The sequence below is a fragment of the Centruroides sculpturatus genome, unplaced genomic scaffold (genome assembly GCF_000671375.1).
Source record: "Centruroides sculpturatus isolate CEXI.00-Female unplaced genomic scaffold, Cexi_2.0 scaffold310, whole genome shotgun sequence".
NCBI lineage: Eukaryota > Metazoa > Arthropoda > Arachnida > Scorpiones > Buthidae > Centruroides > Centruroides sculpturatus.
Window position 1 is genome coordinate 96,072 of NW_019386000.1, and position 23,184 is coordinate 119,255.

At 33.8% G+C, this 23,184-nt stretch overlaps 1 protein-coding gene and 1 pseudogene across 3 annotated transcripts in view; both read left to right on the top strand.

The window, feature by feature from the left end:
- Positions 1–23,184, top strand: part of LOC111613032 (histone deacetylase complex subunit SAP130-like) — a 144,688-nt gene that overhangs the window by 94,676 nt on the left and 26,828 nt on the right. For 2 of the 3 annotated variants that reach the window (XM_023354333.1, XM_023354332.1), the window contains exons 12-13: positions 5,793–5,963; positions 11,518–11,713. In XM_023354333.1, coding sequence (XP_023210101.1) covers positions 5,793–5,963; positions 11,518–11,713 — 367 coding nt within the window. The remainder of the gene's footprint in view (positions 1–5,792; positions 5,964–11,517; positions 11,714–23,184) is intronic. The other variant, XM_023354334.1, reaches the window with a different exon arrangement.
- On the top strand, positions 481–1,240 carry LOC111613034 (annotated as a pseudogene).

Consider the following 23,184-nt stretch of genomic DNA (forward strand, 5'->3'; position numbering starts at 1 on the left):
GAGACCCAGCGCACCAAAAAATTACTGACGGAAATGGAACTCAGCGACTGCAAACCCTCCCAACTACTCTGTGAAATGCTTAACCTGGCTGACGAAAAAATCGGCAAGAATTTTTTGAAGACTGTGGCTCCAATGCCTACCGATCAACATGCGGAGCATCCTATCTGTTAGTAGCGATGAACTATCAAAATTAGCTGCTATGGCCGACCAGATCTGGGAACTCAGCTCTGGACCAACGACAGCACAGCTTGCTCCTGTGGCATCGGGAAGCACACACTGTAGGGAGCCGCTCCCTGCATTGGACACCCTGCAAAAGCAAATATCAGAACTGTCACTGCAGGTAGCTGCACTCAATGAGCGGATACACCCATGCATGAGACAAAGAAACATCCGACCCAGATCAAGAGAGAGATCACACAGTCGATGAGCTTCTAGCCACAATATCTGTTACTACCACGCCACATTCGGGGGAAATGCCTACAAATGTCGCCAACCGTGCAACTTCCAAGATCAAAAGGCCACAGTCGAGGAAGCGAAAAACTGATTTTCCGACTCTCTTTGGCAACAGGGACAACAGGGATTGAGCTGAGTCGCCTTTATATAAGTGATAAGGATACAGCAACCCTGTACCTCGTGGACATGGGAGCGGGCATTTCTGTTATACCTCCAGCACCCCACAAAAGGCGCAACTGCAACAATCTCGAGCTTTTTGCAGCCAACGGGTCGACAATAAAGACTTATGGCCGAAAGTTACTTAACCTAGATCTGGGATTACGAAGAAATTTTCTGTGGATATTTGTCATAGTCGACGTCCAGCGACCAATCATTGGCATGGACTTTTTATCTCACTTCAACCTGCTGGTCATTGATGGGGTTACGAATCTTCACACGAATGCCAAATTCCTTCCCTACGACACATCCTGAATCCAAATACTGGAAGACGTCTCTATTTACCAAAAAATCCTTGCCGAGCATCCAGACTTAGTGCGGCCATCAATCACCAACACTAAGATCAAGGAACACAACATCGTACACTTCATCAAAACCAAGGACCCACCTGCGTTCGCCAGACCACGGAGACTCTCGGCAGACAAATTAAAGGCAGCCCGCAAGGAGTTCGAATTTATGCTCCAACAGGGCCTGTGCCGGCCTTCAAAAAGCAGCTGGGCCAGTCCGCTACACCTGACACAGAAAAGGTCTGGAGATTGGAGACCGTATGGTGATTACAGAGCGCTCAACAGCATCACCATTCCGGATAGATACCCAATTCCATTCCTCACTGACTGCAACCATATCCTACATGCTATGAAGATTTTTTCATCGATAGACCTGGTATGCGCTTACCAGCAGATACCTGTGCATGAACTCGACATTCCTAAAAATGCTATCATTACTCCATTTGGCCTGTTCGAATTTCCTTTTATGACTTTCGGACTATGAAATGCAGCCCAAACCTTTCAGCAGTTCATGAATATGGTGCTCACTGGCCTTGACTTCATTTTCTGTTACTTGGACAACATTCTTGTTGCTTCTCCGGACCAAGAAATGCATCAACGACACCTTCGCACCCTCTTCAGCAGGTTAAACGAGTACGGGCTACGCATTAACCCCACTAAGTGTACCCTTGGCACCACGTCTATAGAATTTCTGGGCTATAGGATAATGCCAGAAGGCCTACGGCCGCTACAAGCGAAAGTGGAATGTATCCAAAATTTCTTGCGACCAGAGACAGCTACGGTGCTACGACGGTTCCTTGGAATGATAAACTTTTATCACAGGTTCATCCCAGGATGTGCCACGTTGCAGGTTCCTCTCAACGCCATGTTAAGTGGCCATACCAAAAACAGCACCAAACCCCTCATCTGGTCGGAAGAAGCAAATAGCGCCTTCAACAACATGAAGGACGCCTTAAGCAGGGCTGCCCTCCTCACCCACCCAGTACCGGAGGCCAGGCTTTCCTTAACCACAGACGCATCAGACGTTAGCATTGGAGCCGTCTTACATCAAGAGCTCGACAGCGTTAAACAACCCCTTAGTTTCTTCTCCAGAGCCCTCACAAAGTCTCAAATAAAGTACAGCGCATACAACCGAGAACTCCTAGCCATCTACTCTGCCATCAAGCATTTTCGGCACCTAGTGGAGGGGGGCCATTCGTCATCTATACCGATCACAAACCCCTTACGTTTGCCTTCCTCCAAGATTTGGCCAAAGCGTCGCCTCGTCAACTCCGTCAGTTGGACTATATATCACAGTTTTCAACCAACTTACAGCATATATCTGGCAGGGACAACGTCGTAGCAGACTCCCTGTCCCACATAAATACCATTGGCACACCATTTATAAACTGTGATGCCATCGCAGATGCACAGCAGAACGACGAACTGTCAGAACTACAACAAAACACAAGCTTCAAAATAATAACGATGCACCTTCCAAGCTCATCAAAACCCCTATTCTGCGATGTCTCTACGGGTCGCTGTAGACCATATATACCCCCCCTCTTTTCGACGGGAGGTGTTCTCGGCCACTCACAACTTATCACACCCAGGAGCCCGTACAACAGCCAAACTGGTCACTCAAAGGTACATCTGGCCAAATATGAACAAAGACTGCCAGACATGGGCACTATTTTGCTTGGCCTGCCAAAAGGCGAAAATCCACTGACATACACGTGCACCTCTGGTGAAGTTCCTTGTTCCAAATTCACGATTCGAACACATCCACATCGACATAGTTGGCCCATTACCACTCTCAGAAGGATCAAGGTACCTCCTTACTGTAGTTAACCGGTTTCCAAGTGGGTGGAGGCAACACCCCTGCCAGACCAGACAGCGGACACGGTTGCCAGGGCTTTGATCCGCACATGGGTTGCATGTTTTGGTGTTCCGACAACGGTCACAACGGATCAGGGCAGACAATTTGAAAGCCAGTTGTTCAGATCACTAAGCAACTACCTAGGCTTTCAAATCAACCACACCACGGCCTACCACCCCCAAGCCAACGGACTGATCGAGAGGCAACACCGCACCCTGAAGGCAGCCCTGATAGCGCATCTCCATCAATCAACCCTGTGGACCGAGGCATTGCCGCTCATCCTTCTAGGCCTACGCTCAGCGATCAAAGAAGACATTGGAGCATCCCCAGCTGAGCTGCTGTACGGCACAGTTACCAGGCGAACTGCTGGCGAACTGCAGTACGGCTCCATTACAGTTACCAGGCGAACTGCTGGCGGATTCCCCAGCGATGGAGAAGACAGAGTTCATGCGACAGATGCAACAATTCCTTCGTACGTTAAGACCGCCCCTGACATCCTGACATGGGAAGTGAATGACCTTCGTCTCCGAATGGCTGGCAGACTGTTCGCATGTCTTCATGCTCAATCCTGCGACCCATCCTTCACTTCGACCAGCCTATCTGGGCCCTTACCACGTACGTCGCCACTTCGAAAAGTTTTTCGACATTGACATCGCGGGCTCTTCTAAAAGGGTATCGTTAGACAGACTAAAACCCGCATTCCTTCTAAACGAAGATGCCACTGCTGGAACAAACCCTATAAGCACATCGACTCCATTTGTCAGCCAACACCCAACATCACCCGCCAAGATAACAGGAAGACAAACGTCATCAGGACACGTTATCCGACCACCTGTTTGCTTCCTGGATACGATGCGCTGGACCGCTAGGGGGGAGTGTGTAGGGCAGAGGGCACCACCGCTTGACCTTTTCTCTCTGACCTCACTTCGTTCTCGGACGCCGACTAGGAGAGATGCTTTCAATACGTTGACCTTTCGCTTTTGTTACGCCAATCTTCCGGAATCAACTCCACCAACGAATGCACATTTGTATAGTAATTGAACTTAGGGACCCCTGTAAATATTCATAGTTGTGAATATTTACAGGGTAAGGTATTCCGTCAGAATCAGTGTCCTCCTTGATCACAACAGACGAACAAAGGACGTAGGACACATGGTCGAGACCGAAGCTATTGTCATACGAGGTAGGACCGACTCCGGACCAATTCTATCGAAACACTTCGACGGGTTTTTGGCTGAACCGCCAAAAATGGTAGGATATTCTAATTTGTTATAAAATTTCTTGACAATAGATCTTATGTAAATAACAAATTACTCATATCAAGGTATAACGTGTGACATTAGTTGCATTGTAGATGGTTTTTTGTTATTCATTAAAGATTTCTTATCATTGTTTTTAAAAAATATGAATATATCAAAACTTATTAACACAGAAACATAAATTTATTCAAGTGAGCATAAATACATGAATTTTCTTCTCTTAAAGTTATCAAATATTCTTATGTATTGTACTGTACTGTACGTAAGGATTCTCATATTTTAATATCAAATAATACTGAAAGAAATTTATATTAACAAAAGTATTGTATTTAAAGAATTTAATAATCCTTCAACAACATGAAGGACGCCTTAAGCAGGGCTGCCCTCCTCACCCACCCAGTACCGGAGGCCAGGCTTTCCTTAACCACAGACGCATCAGAGGTTAGCATTGGAGCCGTCTTACATCAAGAGCTCAACAGCGTTAAACAACCCCTTAGTTTCTTCTCCAGAGCCCTCACAAAGTCTCAAATAAAGTACAGCGCATACAACCGAGAACTCCTAGCCATCTACTCTGCCATCAAGCATTTTCGGCACCTAGTGGAGGGGGCCATTCGTCATCTATACCAATCACAAACCCCTTACGTTTGCCTTCCTCCAAGATTTGGCCAAAGCGTCGCCTCGTCAACTCCGTCAGTTGGACTATATATCACAGTTTTCAACCAACTTAAAGCATATATCTGGCAGGGACAACGTCGTAGCAGACTCCCTGTCCCACATAAATACCATTGGCACACCATCTATAAACTGTGATGCCATCGTAGATGCACAGCAGAACGACGAACTGTCAGAACTACAACAAAACACAAGCTTCAAAATAATAACGATGCACCTTCCAAGCTCATCAAAACCCCTATTCTGCGATGTCTCTACGGGTCGCTGTAGACCATATATACCCCCCCTCTTTTCGACGGGAGGTGTTCTCGGCCACTCACAACTTATCACACCCAGGAGCCCGTACAACAGCCAAACTGGTCACTCAAAGGTACATCTGGCCAAATATGAACAAAGACTGCCAGACATGGGCACTATTTTGCTTGGCCTGCCAAAAGGCGAAAATCCACTGACATACACGTGCACCTCTGGTGAAGTTCCTTGTTCCAAATTCACGATTCGAACACATCCACATCGACATAGTTGGCCCATTACCACTCTCAGAAGGATCAAGGTACCTCCTTACTGTAGTTAACCGGTTTCCAAGGTGGGTGGAGGCAACACCCCTGCCAGACCAGACAGCGGACACGGTTGCCAGGGCNTTAATAACTTTTTGGCTTCTCATTCCTATGATTTCTATCAAATTGGTGTTAATACATTTCTATTGCATTGGCAAAAGTGTATTAATGTTGGTTGAAATAATTTTGATTGAATATGTAAGTTTTAAATTAAATTAATAAATGTTCAAAGTCAGAAGTAAAAATTGGCCATTTCATTTGCAATAACGTAACAGTTTGAAATATTAGCAAAATTAAAATTTTATTGTGAGTTAAGAAGTATGAATTGTTAGGATTGATGCATATTTAAAATTCAAAATATTTCAATATTTAAATTTAACATCTGTTTAAGCTTTCAAGGTAATTCTTTTATTATTCATTAAAGTATAAGCTATACTTATTTAAATGTCTTATTATTGGCATTTACATTAGTGGATTAATCTTCTTTTAGTTGCTCAACATGCTAGTGGGGCTTTGACAACTACTGCTCAAACATCATCTCATACATCTGTTGCTACTACTAATGTGGCTCCTGTGCGTCCTATGAATTCTGTCATGGTGACAGTGGATCCATCACGTCATCATGTTGCTCTTCATTCTACTTATGGATCTTCTACTGGTGGTAGGGGACTTTTCTCTTATTGCATTAAGATTAATCTTTTTCTAATGTAGTATTTTGTTTTTACTTCAATATAGACATGCAATTATTGTTTTATTATTAATTCTAATTCTAAGTAAATGTCAAAAAATTTCTGTAAAATATTCATATTGTTTATAAAGTTATTTATAATAAAATAGTTTAATAAATGATAGCTTTGTATATCAGTTATGAATGCTGTTGATCATATAAAAACAATATTATGAAATTATTTTATAATGCTTACACATTGATGGAAAAAAATTTAAAAACAGGCAAAAATTCACTAATTGTAGAAAATTCCTGAATAGCAAGTTATGTTAATCATATTACAGTGACTATAGTTGAAAATGTAAAAAATGAATATTTCTTGGCAGAATTTATTTTAATAATTTTAAAACTACTTTGGAAATGCTGTTTAGTAATTATTTAATAGAATGCAGCTTGAAAAAAGTATAACAATTAACAACAATGAACAAACTATAAGATGGCTTTTCTGACAGACTTTTAAATTGTTTTAGTACAGTTTGTTAGCTGTTAAAGAACAAAGCTTCACATTAAGATGAAGTATTACTTACAACAAAATAAATAGCTCTGTAATTGTAACAAAATTTTACTCTAAACAATCAGAATATATTCACCAAAGTATGCAATAAGATGCTGCAAAAGCTAGAAACAAATGTTTAAATATTGCCAGTGAGCACAGCTGAATGTAAAAGGAATTTTAATAAAATGAATTTAATTTTCATAGAATTGCAGTTCAATAAGTAACTGATTGGTCAAATTGACCAATCAGTTACTTATTGAACTGCAGAGGGAGACAAAAAGAGCATTTGCCCTTTCCTGGAATCAATTAAAACATTTCATAAATTATAAAGTGACTGAGATATGTAACGTTACACCCTTGACTACGGGACACTTTGATTAGTACTGTATTCTATAATCTACTTTTGAAAAGAAAATTAAGTAATTAAATAAAAATTTATTGGTGTAATTATTTGTTTCTAAGTTTTTCCTCTTGTAAAATTCTCTGTAGACACTTATACCATATGTCAAAGCATGGCTAAAATCAGGAAATTGTTGACAATTGACTAGAAACTTCGCTCATTAAAAAAAGATGTCACTACATGTAAAAGTATTATTTATTTAAATATTATTAGATAATTTTCTGGTTTTGTAAACTGTTTTAAAGATATTGAAATAACAAAATTATATACATTTCAACCATTTTTTTACTTTGAATCAATTTTATTACAAGTGCAAGAAAGGTTGGATCTCTCTTGTCCTGAAAGCATATTCCAATACTAAATAGTATGTCATTATAACAGTGGTTCTCAAACTGCGGGACGTATTTCCTTAATTGGATGCAAGGAAAAATCATTATTATGGTTAGGCTTACCATAATATTTTTTTCTCAAACTGGGACAATTTTGAGAAAATACTTGCAACAGAAAATTAGCCTACTAGAATAAGTACTGTACCTATGATTGAAAAGGCTAAATAAAGTAGTTGTTAACAAAAAAAATGAGTTAAAAGCAGTTTTTAATAACTGAACTAAACATATCTTATTATTAATATTTATCACTAATGTGAACTTTTTTAAAAATTCTTTGTCGTATAAATCAGTACATTTAAAATATGACAATACATTTGAGGAAGTTCCTATTGCTTGCCTTATGTTTCACATGTTTCAAATGATTTTTAATGTTTGATTGCCCACCATGAGTTACTGAAAATTCTGAAAAGCACAGTTCATATTTCACTTCGTCAATACGATCACAGACTTTTTTCAATCATCAGTAAACACATGGTTTCTTTTTGGTATTTTAGAGATTAAATGAAGTTTTTTATTCAGCAATGTACTGAGCAGTTGCTAGCGGAAGTGACATTTTTGCTGCTGACAGTTGAAAACACTTTTGCTGGAGAAAGAGCTATCTCAAAATGGCTGATATAAACAATGATTCTCTTTCTGCTATATTTACACGCATTTGTTCAATATTATTAGAAGAAAAGACATTAAGTTTGATGTTATTTATAAGAAAACAAGGAAATGATGATTTATTTATGGCATTGGCGATAATTGATTCCCAACAACAAAGAAAGCATTCAAAAATTGTTGGTTACATTCACAATATTGTACTGCAGTATTTGAATGAAATCTTTAAAAGCCATTTTCATATGTCACGATTAAAAATCTGCTCATTTAAAACAGCAAAAAACTGATTATTATTTGGTTGTCAAAAAACATGCTTTCTCATGGTGGCATCCATCTTGTAAGCACTATTTTTATCGTGGTCAAGAGGTCTGCTAGTGTGCTGAAAACTCACCTTAAGCGTGCTGACAGTAGGCTTAATAATTGAACACATGCGCTAAAAGTGCTGCAAGCATGCTGAATAAAAGAATGCATGGATATTGTACGAAATAATTGCAAATGCTGATCAGCAATTTGAACTTGACTATGATATGACATACGCAGCAATGATGTGCCAATGTAAGTTTCAGTCTTGCCAACTGTAATTGAAACAAAATATCTAAAAAAATGAAATAAAAATATCTGGATCTCATAGACTACATGCTATTATAAATTCTGTGAAAAAATATCTGAATGACAAAATAAAACATCTAAATTCATTAGGCCATATGGTATAAATTTTTGAGGAAAACATATAGACAACATTAAAAGTACTTAGATTAGATATGAAATATTTAGATTGGCAACAGTGAGTGTAACAGAGGGGTAAGTGCCAAATCGCCATTTTACTTGAGGCTGCACTATTTCTACTTCTTATATATTCAGCACTTTTAAAATTTTACCAAATAACCAGGACAAAATGACAAACTGACCGGGACGCTGGGACAACATTGTCAAAACAGGACATCTGGTAAGCCTAATTATGGTTATGACTACAGTCCAGTTGTTACATCATCAAAATTTGATTTCATTTAGTGGTTAGTATTTCTGTGTGTTATTTTTATTTTTTGTTCAAATATAATTGTGTACTATTAAAACACTGTAAGTAAATTTTAGAATGTATTTTATTCTAATAAAACTAAAAAAATATAAGTTGCTAGTTTTTCAAGAAAAGTATGAGGGAGGATGTAAGAATCTTTACATAAGAAAAGTTTTAAAAAAGTTTGAGAACCACACCTCATTAAAGTAATGTGTGTAATCTTTAGGATGATGTTTTAGCTGCATTTGTGTGGATATATACTGTACATTTTTGTATTATCTATGTATATAAAAATGCAATAATATATATATATATATATATTATTGCATTTTTATATACATAGATAATACAAAAATGTACAGTATATATCCACACAAATGCAGCTAAAACATCATCCTAAAGATTACACACATTACTTTAATGAGGTGTGGTTCTCAAACTTTTTTAAAACTTTTCTTATGTAAAGATTCTTACATCCTCCCTCATACTTTTCTTGAAAAACTAGCAACTTATATTTTTTTAGTTTTATTAGAATAAAATACATTCTAAAATTTACTTACAGTGTTTTAATAGTACACAATTATATTTGAACAAAAAATAAAAATAACACACAGAAATACTAACCACTAAATGAAATCAAATTTTGATGATGTAACAACTGGACTGTAGTCATAACCATAATTAGGCTTACCAGATGTCCTGTTTTGACAATGTTGTCCCAGCGTCCCGGTCAGTTTGTCATTTTGTCCTGGTTATTTGGTAAAATTTTAAAAGTGCTGAATATATAAGAAGTAGAAATAGTGCAGCCTCAAGTAAAATGGCGATTTGGCACTTACCCCTCTGTTACACTCACTGTTGCCAATCTAAATATTTCATATCTAATCTAAGTACTTTTAATGTTGTCTATATGTTTTCCTCAAAAATTTATACCATATGGCCTAATGAATTTAGATGTTTTATTTTGTCATTCAGATATTTTTTCACAGAATTTATAATAGCATGTAGTCTATGAGATCCAGATATTTTTATTTCATTTTTTTAGATATTTTGTTTCAATTACAGTTGGCAAGACTGAAACTTACATTGGCACATCATTGCTGCGTATGTCATATCATAGTCAAGTTCAAATTGCTGATCAGCATTTGCAATTATTTCGTACAATATCCATGCATTCTTTTATTCAGCATGCTTGCAGCACTTTTAGCGCATGTGTTCAATTATTAAGCCTACTGTCAGCACGCTTAAGGTGAGTTTTCAGCACACTAGCAGACCTCTTGACCACGATAAAAATAGTGCTTACAAGATGGATGCCACCATGAGAAAGCATGTTTTTTGACAACCAAATAATAATCAGTTTTTTGCTGTTTTAAATGAGCAGATTTTTAATCGTGACATATGAAAATGGCTTTTAAAGATTTCATTCAAATACTGCAGTACAATATTGTGAATGTAACCAACAATTTTTGAATGCTTTCTTTGTTGTTGGGAATCAATTATCGCCAATGCCATAAATAAATCATCATTTCCTTGTTTTCTTATAAATAACATCAAACTTAATGTCTTTTCTTCTAATAATATTGAACAAATGCGTGTAAATATAGCAGAAAGAGAATCATTGTTTATATCAGCCATTTTGAGATAGCTCTTTCTCNGATTTAATTATAGTAACTCTTAGTTTTATCCAGTCTTATTTATATGTTATACAGTGGAACTTACATAACTTGAATTCATTTTTTTCCCTCAATTGTCTAGCATAGGGATGTTAAATCAAGCTGTTTAACTGGAGTGAGGTATTGATACAATATTATTATAAACTCTCCAGAATTTTAATTTAACTCAAATAATTAACATTCATCTATCAAATAAACTAATCAGAAAGTGTGGGAACCACACACAACTAAAAATAAACATCATGTCATATGACAGTGAGCATGGGTGGATGCTTCCAGACAGCATTTGTGACCTAGATACTGTAACTACCATTCAAACCTGCTTTTTTTCCAAACACTTTTTTTTTTATTTGATTGCTGGTGGATTTCTCTGATTAGCTGATATAATAAATAAATTAATTTTTTAAAATGTTTATAGTCTGATTCTATAAAAATTTTAAAAATACATCAGTCATAAAGAATGGTATGTTTGTGAAAAAAAAAAAAATGCATCAATTCTAGGCACAAAATATTGAAATTTAAAAAAAAATTTACTAAACATTTAGGAATGAACAGATCAATCATTCAGGAAAGCATTTCTCATATCTTATTTAACCATTCAGTTAAGTGTTTTCAAGTTTCCAAACAACACTGAGAGGCTTGAATTGACACAACAAATCTACTTAATAAGACCCAGGAAAATATCATATGGATAGTTTATTATGTTAATCAATAAACCAATACACAAAATCTTGATGTTTACCTGAACCTCCTTAACTTGAAACTTTTTAACCTCAAAGTTCAGATTTTTTCTCCCCAACCAATTTGAGTTAATCAAGTTCCACTGTATTATGAAATAGAGAAAAATTATAATCTTGTTAAAATAGATTTTTTTTTTTTAAATATAATAGAAAACTAAAGTTTTTAATTTTTATATAGCTGGACTCTCTTCTTCTGATACTGGCAATAATCAAGTAACTTCTTCTGGGCCTACAATGTATACAGTTACTAATAATGGAAATCAAAATGTTGGATTAATAACACCAGGATATGGTTCTCAACAAGGTCAGGGATCATTACCAAATCATAGTACTTCACCCAGACCAAGTATTTTGAGGAAAAGAGCTTGTGATGGGTAAATATTTTAGCTTTTTTATTTGTGATAATTGGTGTTAATATCAACACATTTGTAAGCTGTAGTACACAATATAAATCAAAACTATTATTTAAGACTAAAGTAGTGTAGCACATATTTTTTTTAGTAAAATTAGAATTGCTTTAAAATGAAAAAAACTTATTACAATAATGTGCAATGCTATATTTTCATTTTTGATATTTATTAAAATTATATTTGAAATCTTTAGTTGATAATAAGTAATAAATATATAAACAAATCTATTGATTATATAGATTCATTCAACATTATATTTTCTGCACTTTATTACACACAGTTAAAATGAATTATCACATTGCCAAATATTGATAGAACAATTGTAAGAGCATAAATTTGAACCACCAATCTTAAAGCTGATTATAATTTCTTTGTTTGTGTACAGTACATAATTTTCTGCAGATGAAGTTTAAAATATAATACTTTTTCTATGGAAAAATTTATCTGAAGTCTAAAAACAAAAGTTGCTAGATTCTAAATTTCTTTTTTGTATTAGAATTCTATTTAATTCTTCCGTAAATGTAAGGTTCAAAATCAGATTTATTAATTTTTGTACTTTTAAAATGGTTTATCATGGGGGATTTCAAAAATTCTCAAAATAAAACTCTTTTAATAATAATTTTATTAACAGGTTATTTCTACATTTTGAAGGTATCTACCTTTTCCAGAAGTTTTATTAAAAAATAATTTAGGTTGATATTCAAAATGTTAAAATGATATATATTGAAAAATCCAATAAATAACTATAAACATTTCAGATATAATCAGATATAACAGTAGAATCTTTAAAAGAGAGAAACAAGTTATTTACAAGTTATTCATGCATAATATTAAATACAAATAATGTGTTAATGTTAATAAACATGATTACTTTAATGCATAATCATTTTTTAAACACGTTGCCACATTTCTACATGTGCTATCACTCTGCGGTGAGGGTGATGTTGCCGTTCAGTGTGGCACATGCTACACCCCCTCTCTACACTGCACTGCCTGCCCTTTTACCTCTGCTGTCTAATTGCCAGTTTACTTTCCACTCTCGCTAAATAAAGTATCTTTGCGCTAAATGAAATAAGTAACTCCTCTCCTAGTCCTGGTGCATAATTCTAATTTATGGTTGGTTGTGACGTCAATGAATCATGTGACGGAATGATCTCAGTTTAAGTCTATGGAGAGATGCAGCCTTGCGGCTTGTCCACGAAACCTAATTTATAAACTGGTCATAAAAGCTCTCAGTAGAAGAGAGTCGAGTTTGATACCTGCTGACACAACCCTGAAATTTGTCTTAGACAAACTAAAAAGCCAGGACACAATCTTGAGTGCCGACCTTTCCGAGGCACTCCACGAAAGAATCAGAGAACGGCATCGTATCGAGGTCACAGGGATGCTGATTTACATACAGAACCCAAAATTGAAACCCGAAACTTAATCATACATAACTTAATCGGGTTACATACAGAAACCCGAAAAATAATCAGGCTTTCTAACTTTTTGGTTATACAGAAGTATAACCAAAAAGTTAGAAAGCCCGATTATTCTTTCACAATACCGAAAAAAATGTAATGCGCCAGGAGATGAAAAATATGCTGAATTGAGTAAATACATATGTAGTGGAACCAACAGCAATGGCTGAGGATATTATGGAAACAGAAAACGATGATCCAGATAACCCGCATTCATTCCCTGAATTTCACATTGGAACAAGAATCAGAGATCCAACTAAAGCGTGAGAAAGAAAACTTCATGAAACGAAAAGAAACTAGTACTGAGAAGGATTATGATGAGTTATTAAAAAAGGAAATGGCTGTTTATGAACATGAGGGAGTCAAAGATAAAAACTTATCTTTGATTTATGATTATTTGATGACCCTGAAACCAACTAGTGTAGAGGCAGAAAGAGCCTTCTCTGCAGCGGGATATATATGCAGTTCATTAAGAAGTAGATTGGGGGACAACACCATCAATACCATTTGTTTCTTGAGATCCTATTTTTATAAAAGTCAAAAAAAAATAGTGATTGATTTAATTTTATTTAATGCTTTAAAATACTTTATTCAAGACAAGACTAATATTTTATAACTTATATTCTAATTGTATTAAGTAAGAGTTTTAAACTTTTATTGTATAAGTGGTTAGTGGGCTAGGCTAAGCAATTTTATTGTTAAAATTAGCTAGAAACTGAGACTACCTAGTTAAATAGTTAATTAAATTAATGAGTATCAGTATCTTAGATATATGATGATATGAATGTACAGTAGACCCCCCTATAACACTTAGATACGTTCCACGCTAATCGAATTTTACGTTATAGGAACGATTAAATACATGATCTAATCGCAGCCCGATAGGAGGGAACTTTATGGACTAAGGCTGTTCGAAAGGTTTTCTTCTATAAAATTAACCGATTCTAGACTAATTCAACTCAACATTTCCAAAACACGTATAATTTTTTGGGAGTAATCTGTATAAACTATGCTATAAACAAAAAATTATAGGATTACTTACCGAGTGTGTACCGTTCGACTACGCCGTTGCTTAAAGCTGGTTTTCATCGCGGNTCGAACAGGTCAAAAAATCCCCAAGAATTTTTCGGGATCCAGATATGTCAGGCCCTGTCCCTCACCACCGTGCTGCTCCATTATGGGCCTGTCTGAACTTATTAATGGGCTTGCTAAAAGAGGCCCTCTTAGTGCCCACAGGGCAGAAAGAGTTTAAAAAAAGCCAAACAATTCCGTTGCTTTCCTTTCCTTTTAGTTCCATCATGGGACTAAAGAAAGTTTCCAGAACCAGCAGCTCTTCGAATGCCATATTAAATGTTCATTTATTCATTATATTAATGTTTTATATTCATTTTATATTAAATTCTTATTGTTTTTAGTATTAAACACTATATTTATTCTCTATAAAATGTGTTTTTGGTATTTATTTTGGAGTGTCTAGAACTAATTAATTGGATTTACATTGATTCATATGGAAATAATTGCCTTGGTTTTTGTTGGTTTTGGATTTCACCAATTGTTTTTGATTGGATTATTGATGAAAACAGAGGTATCACTGTACTGAGAGTACTTCATAATTGTGGATCTTTGTGGACAAATTATGTAGATGTGAAAATAAGTTATGAAATTAATCACTTATCAGACTTGTTATAACAGTTTAAATCATTTACATAGCTACTTAATGTTTCTAATAATCTATTAGTATTCCAATTTAAATGTTGGTTGATTTTAATTTATTAAAAATCACACTATAATAATTTTTAAATTAGAAATATAGAAACTAATATTGATGATCTGTTTTTTTAAATTTATTCATATCCAGTATATATAGATCTTTTATTACAGCTTTCTGGAAATGGAATGTAATTTATTGAATATTTCCAGAAAGTTACAATAAGAATTTTTATGCTTTAAATTTTGAATTTTAATTGTTGAGTACTAATGCAAAATTAAATCTACATTAAAAGTAAATTTAAACTTGGTTTGCTGTTAATTTTCTAACTAGTGACTCTATATTGTATCAATATATTTTTTTTCACATTAGCTTAGTCCTTCAATAATGCATTAAATTCATTTTCAGCCAACTAACTACAGTGTGTGATCGGTTAATGAACAGTTTGGACTGTGAACAAATCGGACAACGAACACTTTTGCGAAAGATTTTTATGTTCGGATAACGAACACCTCACATAACAAACAGAAGAAGAAGCAACATAAAACAGTGAATACCAATTGGTCTTCCCCTTTCTCCAGGTGACAATTTGAAACTTTTTGGAACTCGGGAGACGTCGACGTCAACACTCAATCCAAAACTGATTGGACAGTATTCCTTTGAACTTTGAAACGCTCCATTGTAAATCCAATGTTTTGTTTACCCTTTTGGCAAAGAATTTTTTTATAGTCTTCATGAGTCTGTCTGGTGGGCATGCATTAAGTTTTGTGTCTGTTTTTATTTTCAAAAGGCAAAAGTTTAACTTCCTGTAGGATATTCATTAACGTTATAACACACAGGCCTCGGAGTCACTCACTTTTCTCAATTTTTTGAAGTATCCTCACTTTTCTCACCTTTCAGGTCATTTTCTTACCTTTTTTGGTCATTTTCACATGCTCAATTAAGATGTGGGACCAATCAAAAATAATTTTAAAGCCAAATGATTTGCCAAATTATTGGACTATCCGACTAGAATTTTCTGGAAGAAAATACTTGGCATGAGCAGGACTTAAAAAAAACTGCAACTTCCTCTTAGTGTTGTTAGGTTATAGGAAACAAAAATTCCTTTCATAGATGTAGAAAGTCTTTCTTGCATTTAAAAAATCTCTCTCATTACAAATTCAGAAGCCAATATTGAGTAAAGTTACGTACTCATGCCATATTGTCATTATTAGCCAAGAGAGCCAATTATTCAGAGTTGCATTTCTATCTAAAGAGATTAAAAATAAGTATTTTAAGCATCCCTACATTTTAAGCATCCCTAGTATTTTAAGCATCCCTACATTAAGCATCCCTACAAGCCTTTAAGCAAGGCTGTTTTATAAGAAAATCCCTTTGTAGGGGAAAACACACTATGCCAAGGGATTAATCTCTCAAGCTGACAACACTGCTGCCACTTCTAAATTTAAAATATATTATAATTATTAAAATTAACATGAGATAGTGGCGTAACCTCTAGACAAATTATTTCATTTCTGACCATTTAATTATTCTTTTTATAGCCCAATAATTTGGCAGATCATTTGGTTTTAATTAACAATTGGGTTATGGAGTTGTCATTTACAAGAATTTTTTTTACTTTATTTATCTTTAAATAATTTAATAAACTTGAGTTAAATCGAATAAAGTTATTTTAATGATTTCATAGCATATTGTTAATGTTTAATCATATCTATATATTCCTAAATGTATGTGTAAATTGACTACAAGTATAATTATTCCACGTAGTTATTTTCACAAAATGTAAGATTACTTTATTTGTGAAATATCCATTTTTTAAATCTCTTCTCTTGTGCTGATTATAAGTGTGCATTAATTGAGGCTAAAAAAGTAAATGAAATGTAAATTCATATTTACACATTGAATCTTTTAATTTATTTAGTAAATTTTAAGTGTTATAAAAAGTAAAACATGTAATTGCTGGTGGGAAAAATTTTCACACGCTTCCCAAAAGGTTAACAATGTTGTAATGATGTTGCTTTTTATTCATCTGCAGGAAAAAGTTTCTTGTTATTTATGAAATCATTAATAAAACATTATTTTACTTGTACTATTTGAAATCTGTTTATTTCAGATTTATTATTTTATTTTGAAATTAATATTTACATATCTTGAAGCATTAAAAAATAAACAGTTTCTGATAATGATAAATATCTCAGTATAATCAAATTATTGAAATCAGCATTCCCATGAGAGAGAGGATCAATATCATGCTGTGCACTTTCTTCTGATAGAGCATCAGTGTTGGAAAGAATGCTTAATTCACTTTTGATTGTTATGAAGGGACTAAACATGTATTACCAAAGCCCCATCTTGTACCCATTACAAAGGACTACTGAAATTAGCTCTCTCAGTGCATAGAAATTATCAAGAACAATTGGAAAATGAAAAGAAGTTAAAAGAATAAGAGAAATGGAAGAAAGAGCACAGAAACATTTTGAAGAACAACAAANTCAGAATGTGCATCCCCACTGTTCCTTGATTCCAACAAACAGAAGAAAGGAACAAGTCGCCGTAACGGTGCGCATACGTAAAGATTAACCTCTGGAGAAAATACTCAGCCCTGAGCAGGACTCAAAATCGCAACTGCTGCTCAGTGTTGTTAGGTTATAGGAAACAAAAATTTATTTCACGTATGTAAAAAAAATTTCTCTCATTACAAATTCAGAAGCCAGTGTTGAGTAAAGTTATATATGTACCCGTGGCATATTTTCATTATTCACCAAAATCTACCTCTTCTGAATTGCATTTCTTCTTGACGTTGCAATGATGTTAGTTTTTATTCATCTGCAGGAAAAAGTTCTTTATTATATATGAAATCATTAATAAAATATTTTATTACTTATATTATTTGAAATATATTTATTTCAGATTTATTATTTTATTTTGAAATTAATATTTACATATCTTGAAGCATTAAAAAATAAACAGTTTCTGATAATGATAAATATCTCAGTATAATCAAATTATTGAAATCAGCATTCCCATGAGAGAGAGGATCAATATCATGCTGTGCACTTTCTTCTGATAGAGCATCAGTGTTGGAAAGAATGCTTAATTCACTTTTGATTGTTATGAAGGGACTAAACATGTATTACCAAAGCCCCATCTTGTACCCATTACAAAGGACTACTGAAATTAGCTCTCTCAGTGCATAGAAATTATCAAGAACAATTGGAAAATGAAAAGAAGTTAAAAGAATAAGAGAAATGGAAGAAAGAGCACAGAAACATTTTGAAGAACAACAAAAGAAAGCTGTTTGTAACATAAAGATTATGGAACTGCAGCTGAGTTTAAACCAGAAAAATGTAGAAGAAAATGAAATACATGCGAGAGGCCAAGTTTTGTTAGAAGCAGCAAACAAAAATCTGGAGAAAGCTATTAACAGCAAGAACATGAATGAAGTACAAGCATCACTGATGATCTTACTAGGGTTAAGTGTTCAAAAGCAAGAGGAAGCGAAAAAGAAGGAAGCTGAAAACATCCAGAATAATCTTAATAAAAGAACATCATCTTTCATGACTGATTATTTACAGACTTTTCAAGTATTCATGGTTTACTGTAAATACAGTAGCCACTCATTATTGGGAGACAGAAAAAACATGATATAACTGAGTAATAAAAATTCTGGGCTTTTACTAAACAGATTATACGTGCTATGGAATTGTTATTCTTTCATCAGCAAGTGTTTCTGATATAAGTTTTTCAATCCTGAATTTTATTCGTGGTTATATCATATTAATTCACGTTTACGTAAACATCAATACCATGAACACCCATTTAGCATTATTGTTTCTTTAACAATGACATTGAAAGACAAATACTATCGATATAAAAACAAATCAGTTGTGATTTTATTATACAGTACTATATAAATCACTTATTAGAAATTGGTGTAGTTTATATTTTTCAATAAAAATTGTAAATGTTGTAATTGAAAATCTTAAAAAATAAATATTGAATATATAATAGAACATCAAATCTTATAAAATTTGTATACAAAGTGAAATAAAGTTACTACTGTATAAAAATTTTAGAACTTCCTGTTCAGAATTAAAGAAATCTTTTTCTTACATATTATGCCTGAATTCGAAATTTCACACTTTTATGTGAATTGATGCAATACTATTAATTCACGTAAAGATGTGAAATTTTGAATTCATAGAAACTTGTAAATGAGGAGACAGTACTTAAAACTAATAAATAAACAACTTTTATATTAAAAGGAAACAAATGATAATGGATTTATCCACCTGTTCTGCATATTTGGATCTTGACGAATTTATTGTTTCACCTTCAGTAGTAGTTTCAAGAACAATAGTAGATTTAATTAAACATTTAACACCTTATAACGCTGAGAATATTTATTAGATCACAAACGTTTTCAGCCTACTGGAATAGGCCATCATCAGGTGACTGGCTATCGAACAAATTTGAAAATTGTGTTAAAACAGAACTTTTGAACATAAAAAATTCAAAATTAAAATGTAGAATAAATTAACCAATCAATATACAAAATAACTATAATAAATAGATTGAAGCCATATTAATATAAATAATAAAATAAGGCGATATAAAAGAAAAAAATAAAAATAAACCTAAAAAATTAAATGCACAAAAGGATTAAATTATAAAAATATACATCAAAAAGCATCACATTATAAAATAGGGCAGATAGGAACTAAGAATTTGTGTGTTTTAACTTTTTTTTTACAAAGAACTTTCATGCCGAAACTAAACCATCAGCATCTCTTGCATTGATACAACCGTCTCTTAATTTAATTTACTTTTATAAATTTCAATTTTTTCATGTTGCAAAGTCAACGATGGGGACTGCACAGTCTTGAGAATAGATGCTTCATTCCATTTAACTACTGAAGCCTCCGCTTGTGCCATACTGGACAAAACTGTGGTACAGCGTCCTTTACTAATGTCATATCTGTGTTCTTTAAGCCTAATAGCCAAATTCCATCTGGTGTCTCCAATATAGTCCTTCATAATTTTTTCCAATGGAAGACTGTTCTTAGGGATCACACCTGCAGAACAAAGAATAAGGAAATAAAAGCTGAAATGTGCAAAACAGTGGTTGAGTGACAATGAATTGGTCCTAACATGAGCTGACAAGAGTAAACATATGGTTATAATGGAAAGAAAAAGCTATAACAAAGTCTTGGAAGAATACATTAGAAGAACAGAATGTGAGCGAGTAAATAAAAGCATTGTCACAAACGTAGACAGAAGAGTAAAAAAAACTTGAACGAGCTCCATTAAGTTCTGCATTAACTTTTCTTAAACGATCTCATAACCTGAACCCAGCAATTCCAAGAATATTTGCCTTTGCAAAAATACATAAGGAAGGCAAAGAGGTCAGACCAGTGGTGGAGAAATGCAAAGGGCCCATGTACATGTTGGAAAAACGTTTACATAGATTCATTTCAGATCAATTATGTAACAGTGATCTTTTTGTAAATAACCTGACCAATGTCGTTAAGCAGTTAGAAGATTTAAGTTTAATGGATGAAGAAGTTGGGTCTGTTATGGATTTTGAAAGCCTGTATCCATCGGTAAAGTTACGAAGCTTTAATCAAATTTATGAAGAAAGGTGTACCTATGGGAAGCCCAATGTCAGGGTTGTTAAGCAAACTGGTTTTACGCAACTTAGAAAAGCATGTTGTTAATAGCTTCAAAAAAGATATTGTATTTTACAAAAGATATGTGGACGATGTGTGCGTAATCTGGAGAAACAGCGAAAGAATACACGAGTTCATACAGGTTATTAACAACACCAACAATGATGGTTTGAAACTGAAACTAGAGCAGAAGAGTCACGAAAGAATACATTTTCTAGATATAGACATACAATTAAAAGGAGTTTGCATAACAACAGGCATTTACATAAAACCTATGCACAATCCTCTCTACATATCAGCTAATTTGAATGACCCACATGAATACAAAATGTCAGCATTTCGTGCACTCATTAGGAGAGCGTTTACTTATTGCTCTAGTGTATTGGACAGGATTAAAGAGATTGACAGAATTAAGGAAGTAGCTGCAAATTTGGGTTACCCCAAAAGTACAATTGAAGGGCTAATGAATAGTTATGAAAGAGGCAAGAGGTTAAGAACTGGAACAGATCAATTTAAGATCACCAAATTCACTTATAATAAAAACTTCAGGGACATCATGAAGCAAGTTTCAGACAAAAAACACTCCAAAATTGTTTACAAAAGAGGTCCTAATTTGTATAGCATTCTCAGAAACAATAAGGACAAGATTAAGAAAAAAGAAACAGTGGGCATGTATAAAATTCCCTTTGAAAACCAACAGCTAGGAATTATGAAGGACTATGTTATAGTCACTAGACGGAATTTGGCTATTAGGCTTAAAGAACACAGATATGACATTAGTAAAGGACGCTGTACCACAGTTTTGTCCAGTATGGCACAAGCGGAGGCTTCAGTAGTTAAATGGAATGAAGCATCTATTCTCAAGACTGTGCAGTCCCCATCGTTGACTTTGCAACATGAAAAAATTGAAATTTATAAAAGTAAATTAAATTAAGAGACGGTTGTATCAATGCAAGAGATGCTGATGGTTTAGTTTCGGCATGAAAGTTCTTTGTAAAAAAAAAAGTTAAAACACACAAATTCTTAGTTCCTATCTGCCCTATTTTATAATGTGATGCTTTTTGATGTATATTTTTATAATTTAATCCTTTTGTGCATTTAATTTTTTAGGTTTATTTTTATTTTTTTCTTTTATATCGCCTTATTTTATTATTTATATTAATATGGCTTCAATCTATTTATTATAGTTATTTTGTATATTGATTGGTTAATTTATTCTACATTTTAATTTTGAATTTTTTATGTTCAAAAGTTCTGTTTTAACACAATTTTCAAATTTGTTCAATAGCCAGTCACCTGATGATGGCCTATTCCAGTAGGCTGAAAACGTTTGTGATCTAATAAATATTCTCAGCGTTATAAGGTGTTAAATGTTTTATTAAATGTTTTAAAAGAAGCTGAATTTGATATTCAATTTATTGACAATAGTAGAAATAAAATACCATATTTAGTTGCAAATAGAAATTCAGTGGCAATTGGTAATTTAAAATTTATTGACTCAAATGCTTTTAAAATTTGGGGGACCAAAAACGCACAATATAACGAGTGGCTACTATATTATAGTATATACAGAAATTTTTAAAATGTGTTTAACCATAACAGAATAAAAAGAAAATAACAACTTTTTCTGCTATTTTGTTGAGTTTTCCTTCTGTGTTTTCACTTTGTTTTGTCACTATTGCACTCACTTTTTATTCACTTTTTCTGTATTTCAACTCTCATTTTCAGAGGGGAAATGCACTTCCAGGCCTGTAATTTACAACTTATTATGCAATGCATCTTATTTTTCTGTCAATAATTCCATTGTGTCATTTTAGTGATTTTATTTGACTAATGTTCATAATAGTAAATATTGAAATGATCAACTAGCTTAATCTCATTAGTCTGTTACAGTAACATCGTAAGTTTTGGATGAAAATCCCAGAAAATGTAACTTACAAATGGAAAATAGTTGTGCGTGTGCATGTGTATGTCTTCATGAAATGTTACATTTCCATGCTTTAAATGGTACTGAGGATGATTGCATGCAGGAAGATTGAGCATTAGATGCAGTGTTGGTTCAAAAGAGCCTGACAAAGTGAAGAGGTTTCTATTCTCTGTTACCACAAAAGACCACAATATACTATATGAATTATTTTACTGTGCAATAAATATTGAACAAATTTATATCAACTGGATCAATTCTGTTGGCATAAATTTGTCTCAAGTTGTCTATTTTCATTAGTAGATCTGGAACTCTTGTTTCTAAACAACAATATCTCAAAATAACAATTCTATCATGAATAAGACAGATAATGAAAATGAAAATTATGGATTTGAAAAGGGAGTTGAAACAGGGACTGAAATAAATTGTTGATAAGAAAACATTAAAGGAAAGATTATAAACTGTTCTTTATTTGGAAGAAGACAAGGAAGATTGTGAGTGATGATGATGGTAAGGATTCCAGGACTATGACAGATTCCAATAGTGAAGAATAATGTGAAGATGGCATATTTTAAGAGACTAGCAACTATATTTACATTTAAAGGTAAGAATCTCTTTGCATATTTGGTGCAATGAATGGGGGTAAGTGTATGAAAAATGACTTTTGAGAG